General features: G+C 33.8%; 2 protein-coding genes across 2 annotated transcripts in view; both read right to left on the reverse strand.

The window, feature by feature from the left end:
• Nucleotides 1-1,323, reverse strand: part of LOC106873585 (histone-lysine N-methyltransferase eggless) — a 43,315-nt gene extending 41,992 nt beyond the window's left edge. Inside the window, exon 1 of the mRNA XM_014921018.2 lies at nucleotides 1,184-1,323. Within this exon, the coding sequence (XP_014776504.1) occupies nucleotides 1,184-1,229 (46 nt within the window). The 5' untranslated portion in view covers nucleotides 1,230-1,323. The remainder of the gene's footprint in view (nucleotides 1-1,183) is intronic.
• Nucleotides 1-7,852, reverse strand: part of LOC106882474 (formin-binding protein 4) — a 365,705-nt gene that overhangs the window by 275,604 nt on the left and 82,249 nt on the right. The window lies entirely within an intron of this gene.

Here is a 7,852-nt window from a genome sequence, read left to right on the forward strand (position 1 = left end):
CCAATGCAAGATTTGGATTGTCCGCGTTTAGCTGTTATTTCTAGCATATCAAGTGTGGGGTGGGGGTGTAGGGAAGGGGGCTCCAAAAATTTTTTTAGGGGGAATCGCATGACCGTGACATATAGAACATATTATCGAAAACGAAAATCGTCAAAATTAAAAAATAAAAAAGTTACAGCCATTTTCCCCTCAGTGTCTAATTCCAATTAATATTGGCTTCGAATTTTAGCACAATGCCAGCAATTTGGGGGAGGGGAGTCGGTTACACTGACCCTAGTGCTTGACTGGTACATATTTTATCGACCGCAAAAGAACGAAAGGCAAAGTCGACCGCGGCGGAATTTGAACTCAGAACTTCAAGACGCTGAGTGTTTTTGTCCGGCGTGCTAACGATTCTGCCAGCTCTCCGCCTTGAACCTGCAGATGATATTATGATGTCTTGTAATCAAGAATAACATATCGACCTGATAATTAGTTTTGCAAATCGAATCAAAGTTAAGTTTGTCAGTTGTTCTGATCAAGCAATCGTTGATGATTGAGCCATGGTCTATGACAGCCCAACCATGACTATCGCGTCTTCGTCCCTAGATATATGGGTCTCTGTTATCCGAAGTATGCTTTTTTTGAGATCGTCGGATGGAATGTGAGGGAAACTAGGCTGGACGCTCTACACACACCGTGACTATATAGAAAGTTTCCTTCAATTATATATTGCATAGTGTTTTATGCTGAAATCAAACTGTGATATTTCGTTTATCATGCAATAAAAGCTGAGAATCTGCTCTGAACTAAAGGCTAAGGTAAACTACATCACATATATACAGACATTGGCGAGGAGTGTATACAAACATAACATACAAAGCTATTTATGAAAGTGAGAGATAGAATTTGCAATTAAATATTTACCAGGGTGAACGTAACTATTATTTAGTTTTCTTGCACCTACGCTAAATTAAAAATAAAAATCAGTTCAAATACAAACAATATTTCAGATTCCCTAAAGGTATATTTGCTAGAAAAAGGGAAAACGTGGAAATGTAAGAACAAAACAGGGTTTATAAGGAGGGTAAGTCAAACGTGCCGTAGGGAGGTCGGAATGAAGCATGTTACTCAATTATTCGAAATATATCTATATTTTAAATATAATTCTATGGTGGGAAAGAAGCCAATAATACTACACTACCTTTGCCTACTTCATCAGAGTCGGAAAATGTCGCAAGTGATGTCATTTTGGTCGCTTCCAATGATTTTGCTCCGCTTATTTTTATACGAAAGCGTGCAACAAAGGATTTTTTTTTCTTCAGAGCTAGCCACAATCACAGCAGCGCCATCTGCAGCGTCAAAGATTATCTCCCTTAAAGAAGTTTTTAATTTTATTTAATCTAAATAATTATCTGTATTAAAGAAACGTATAAACTTTTATTATGTAATTAGTAATTTCTTTTCTTTCTCTTCCTCTTGTTTTTTGTATATTTTACTGTTCAGGCACCGAAAAGATAAAAATTTTCAAAAATTGGCAATAACCGGTCTGATTCTTACGCATGCGTGGATTTGTATGCGCAAGCGCACATATTTGTGATCGCGCGGACACGCAAAGTGTGAATCTCCTAAAAGGGCCACCCATGCCATTTGCGTTTAACAAAATGTAACAACGTTCATTCCGTCTTTCTTAAAAACGTTCCAAATGTGGCAATCTCTCATAAGAGAGATGAGACTGAAAAATACCTGATACTCACCCTACCATTTTTTTTCTTTTTTAAAAAATATTTTAGAAAATGTAATACAGAATATTCTGCATGAAAAATTAAGCAAAAATAGAACTTAGAATGGCTTTTATCAGAGATGAACGGGATCAGGGTTAGCCCAGAATAAAGTAATAATAACTTGTAACATACGCGTGCGCACGCACCAACATATTAAAAATAGGGATTATTCCTCGCCAGTACATGACTTTGAGGTTAAATAATTTTTTGCTTCACTCACTGGCCTGTGGCCATACTGGGGCACCACCTTGAACCCCAATACTTCTTTTTCCTTTTAAATTTTGTACTTATTCTATGGACAGTTTTGCCACACTGATAAGTTATGAGGACGTAAGCAAACTAACACTGGTTATCAAGTGATGGGAATGTGCAGTTGATATTATTGAAATAGATAAATCCTCATCTTTACATTTACTTGTAGTAAAGATACACACTTTTCATGAAATTTGGAATTAACATATCACTGCATTGAATCTGGCTGCTGTTGATTATCACTACCCGTGTGGGCCTCTACAACCACACCAGAGGCTGCACCACCATCAGCAGTTGACACAATTTTTCAGATGCAGATCCATGGTTCCTCGAGACCAACGGATGCTTACTGGTCAGCATTTATATACCAGACTTTTATGATCAAAGGGCTTTTCAAAAATGATTTAGCTGCTATCTCAGATCTTTTCTGTTTGGCTGCCATTTTTCAATTTCTTCAATTTTTGTTCCAATTGGTTGTATATTTGGAGTGTTGATGTAGTTTTGTATGGTAATCATTGACATGAAATTCATTTTTGCCATAAATAAATAAATAATTTTGCAAATTTTGGGTAATTTTAGCCAATCGAATGCTACCGACATATAGGTGCCTGTTTCCAAGCTGTTACTAAAGTGCTTAACCGCATGGACATTTTTCGCTTATTAAATACTTAAAACACTTGAAATATGAGATGGTCGTCAGATACGCTAAAAATAATAGCTAAAATGGCCTTAAATCACGCACCCAAACTTTGTTTTGTTTGTGTTTTTTTTGTATTTTTTTTTTTGCATTATCGTATGAATTTCCGATTCATAAGAATTTTCTGAAAATTCCAAAATATAAAAAACTTATAAGAGGTTATATGGGATGCGTAAAGCAAAATTTCCGCCATGAAATTATTTGTTGATGAATACTATGAAAACGGTTTTGCCAACACAGAAATTGTTAGTCAGACAACCTCATCATTGAATCCAACAGCGCCGGGTTTGAATCCGACTTGCAACAAGCATAATAAAAATTGGGTCAAAATGAATGTTTTCAAAACAAGCGGAATATCACGCGGACATTCTTTATGCTGTTAATAACGAAAGAATACCAACGCGCGAGCTGTTGGGTTATACTTTATTGAGACATGAATAAACAAATTCATGTCTCAATAAAGACAGAATCGCAAAAATTTTGGGAAATTTCGTAAAAATGAAAAAGTTATGAGGGGTTTTAGTACGTGCTTCGATCCGAACTCCGCCAATTCCATCTAATTTTATTTCGCCAATTATTTAATGAATATTTGCGTTGTTATAAAGCAATATTTTGTTGTAAGAGAATTAAACTAAACGAATTTAATGAAACTAACACAGCTTCCTGTTTGTCTATCAAACAGGAAGCTGCCATTTCTAGCATGCTACAATTACAACGTCAACCTTACATTTTATCACACAACAAATTGGTTATAAATTCACTCCAATAACTAAAAGAAGTCCACTTACAACGGCGCTAATAATGAAGAATGGGGCTACCATTTAACTACCAGACTTTCATGATCAAAGGCATTTCAAAATTAATTTAGCTGCTATCTCTAGGTTTCAGAAAGTTATTTTACAGGGGAGGAAAATGCGGCGAGATGGCACGTCGTACAAAATGCTTAGCAACATTTTGTCCGGCTTTACGTTTTGATTCAAATTCCGCCGAAGTCGACTTTGCCTTTCATCTTTTCGCAGTCGATAAAATAAGTACCATTTTATTCTACAGTATAGTTATTATACTGTAAAGATAAGTAATGGTTCTAACATAGAATACTGTTGCTGAATAAAAGATAAATTGTAACTGTGTATACAAAGAAATGCTTGAAAAACGCCACATCTAAAGAGAAATAAATTTTACATATCTTTTTTAAATCATACTGTCGCCCTAATAAATCGAAAGTGAAAGATAGAGAGACATTTTTATATTCTATATAAAAGCGAGTGTATGCGGTTAGCCCCGAAAGGCTCTGAAACCGTGCATCCTCGAGAAAAATGAATTTAATTTTCGAAATCTGCATCCCATAGGGAATGTTGTCCGTAAATAATAAGAAAAAATATAATTTGCTGCGAGAAATAACTTAATTTTTAGATTGACAACTTTCCCACTCTCTATCACCGTCATTCTACCTCTCTCTATTATTTACCCCCCCCCCCTCTCTCTGTTTATATAAATTATCTCTCTCGCATTGCGTTCATTTTGTTTAAAACTTCGTCTTCTAATTTTTACTTTCATTTTATGGCAGCTATCACGTACGAATCCGAATTTCTGATTGGATTAAAATAATAAAACATAAAATCTCTGTAGCATTTTTCAAAAATTTATCTGGAATAAATTAATCACAAATTCTGATTCAGCGTCAAAAAGGACATCAATATACTAAATGTGAAAATTTTCATTTAATTTTAAAATTTCAAAAAATCTGTGGCAGCAACAAAAAAGATCTCCCTATTTGTTTATTGCTTTCATTTTTTTTTCTCATAGTAAACGTTTCAACTTTCTCTACATATATTTACTATTCTCTCTCTCTCTTTCTCTAAAAGCATGTAGCTCACGCTGAATATCTGTGTGTGTTTGTCAATATGTGTGTGCATATGTGTATAGAATTTCGTTATGGCGACAGTGATTTTAAAAAGATATGTAAAAGATAGTTTATTTTAATTGCATACTTTTCTGTAGTAAATATGTTTTTTTTTACACACATAAAGGGACTCGCTTGATGTGGAGTGGGGGATTAAAAATTTAAGTTACAAATTTTTTGTTGTTGCTTAAATCCCATCAATGGACCACAACATCATCACTCCTTAAAATTTGCTTATGGGGTGGGGAAATATTTAAAAATAGCAATGCATGTGACAAAGAAATGAGGAAGGTACCACATGATCGTGATATGTGCAAGAAACAACAGCTAAATTTCCCTTAAATCACACACCTATTTCGTCTGAAAATTATTTTGAACTTATAAAGAGAAAAAAAAATTGCAGATTCGGACTCTCCGTATTTTAAAACTATGATTTAAAAATTTCGAAAAAAAAAAAATTTTAGGATTTGGGGAGGGTAGTAATGATTTTTAAAAAAAATTTACCATTGTTTTTAAATTACTTTTTATTTTCTGTTTCAAAATAAAGTGGTGATTGTAATGATAATCACCGATTTCCAATTTTTTTTTTTTTTTAACCTTGAAGGTGCAAAAAAAAATTGACCAAAATCGCTACTGAGTTGGGGAAAAGGGTTTGAAAAAAATCATAGACTTTCAGGTTTTTTGGGGTTTTTTTTCTCAGTGCGTTGTACAAAAAAAATGGACAAAATTAGTCTGGAATGTAGGGAAAGGGGAGATTTATAAATTTTTAAAAATTGTTTTTCATAAAAAGCTTCTCCCCATCATTTGTAAGGGTTTGGTCGGCGAGAAAGATTGTCGGGGGTTCGTGAGAGAGGTTGTCGGAGGTTGGCGAGAGGCAAAGACATTATTCTGCTTAGCGAAGGCTTCTGGGAAATATATAACTGCTGTCATTCACAGAAAAACTATTGTTTTACCATGAGAAAAGCGCTGTTGAAGTGTTAAGTGAAATTTGGCAATCGAGGATCGAATCCACGCTATGTCTGCATGAAGCCACTACGAATACGTTGTGGAATTAAAAATTTATCAACTGTCATGGAAAAAGTGTAACTGTAAAAATGCAGAATTATCGGAGTCATGGGCATTCAAAAAAGTATGTATGGATGAAGTCTTTAAGGTTTAAGATTCAAATTAAGGAAGTGCAATAATAATGTTTAGTAGTTCAAAACTGTGAGTAGTGAAATGCAGAATTAGGTCGGCTGATCGTGAGAATCAAATATTGATCGCTTCGCTAAAATCTGCAGGTGGTATGGGTTATTTCCCTTGGGTTGTTGAAATAAAATATTAGTAATATGTAATAGATAGAAGGATCCATTGGAAGGGTCGTATAATCGATTTTTTTCAAGTAGGTCACGGGGTTTCCGGATATGAGTTCTACTTACGTGTCAAATAAAGTATAAAAGTGATATTGTCTGCAAAAATTAGAAATAGGACACACAAAGAAATCAATATTCAACGTAATCGAACATAAACAATGAAATGGGTTATTTCTCTTGAGTGTTTAAAACATATTGTACAGATGCTATGGGTTATTTCCCTTGGGTGTTTTAAAAAATAGTTATATTAGGTAGATATAAAGGTCCCTTCCAGGGGCTGTATTATCAATTTTTTTCAACAATCTAAGTATGTCACAAGGTTTCCAGACATGAGTTCTGGATTGCACTGGTAATGTACGAATCAACCGGTCGATTTCTCTTTCTGAAAATCCCAGTTTATCCAGATTCTCCTTTAAGCATTTACTAACAAAACCCAGTGTTCCAATTATTATTGGTATGAATATGAATTCATGATCTGGATATAGAAGCTGGAGGTTTCAAATCAGTTGTCCATAGATATTCTTTTTCTTTGATTTTCAAAGCGATATTTATATCTGCAGGTCAACTAACCTCTATGATGGTACATACCTTTGCCTCTCTGTCCCAAACAACGATATCCGGCCTGTTATGTTTACATTTGACAGAAGTTTTGATGGGAATATTCCACCAGTATTCCTTGAATTGGTGTTTATGAATGTATTCTATAACAGAGGGATTTTCTAAGTTTATTTCAGGACAGTCTTTTTTGCGGATGGCATTGTAAACTGTTTTAGCAACAACATCGTATATATGTATGTATGTATGTATGTATGTATGTAACTTTTTGCCCTCATGAGTATATTTCAATGAGTTTGTTGAGTAAAGCACGTTCACATTTTGGGCTACCTGGTGTCATCCACGGTTGGGATATATTTACTCTGGATCTACGCCAAGCCAGGAATTCCGAAGAGTTAGTTGAGATAATAACAACAATAACAACAACAACAACAACAATAATAATAATAATAAAATAATAAAGACTAGTGTTAAAACTGTCTTCCGGTTCCTTCATTGGTTTTACATATATGATGTATTGTTCCGTTATTGGTGAGATTAACAAAAAAAAAAAGAAAAGAAAAAGTAGTCCATCCATTGATTGATATGGGATTTAAATTCGAGTTACTATTAATTCTATACTCCTGAAAATACAATGGTCGGACAAGCTTGTATAGCATGCCGGGTATATTCTATATAACAAATTGCTTCTTTGTTTTTCTTCTTCTTCTTGGTTTAGCAAGGTATTACATATTCTAAACTTAAACACGGTGAAAATAAAGGCATTAAATAAATATAAAAAAATAACATTTTCTTATACCCTAACTACATTTTAGAAATAAATAAACGTTTAATGAAAGAAGAAAGTGGGAAAGGAAATCCAGTTATTCTGAATGGAATCGTTAATGATTACAGGTCGCAATTGATGATAGACACTTGGTATTGATTAGGTGTCCTCAGCTAGAATGTTAATTTGTCACAGACATTTAAGACGATGGAAAGGTGAAGGTGAATATATCATGTCGCATTGGTTACTTCATTTAAAGCCGCACCGGCGTATTTTATTATACAAAAATAAAAATAAAAATGTGTAGAGATGTATGTGATATTTTGTGTGTGTTATGGGCTTTCTGCACTTTTTTTTACATGCACGCATACATAGCTATACATATATATTTATTTATATAGATAATCATAGACATTAAATATGTCAGTATATTCAATATGTATATATAATACAAATAATAAATGGGTATATGCATGTATACGTACATGTATGTACATACCTGCATCTACATGTATACATAGATGCATATCTGGGTATATATATATATATATAAATATATATATA

The sequence above is a fragment of the Octopus bimaculoides genome, chromosome 7 (genome assembly GCF_001194135.2).
Source record: "Octopus bimaculoides isolate UCB-OBI-ISO-001 chromosome 7, ASM119413v2, whole genome shotgun sequence".
Lineage (NCBI taxonomy): Eukaryota > Metazoa > Mollusca > Cephalopoda > Octopoda > Octopodidae > Octopus > Octopus bimaculoides.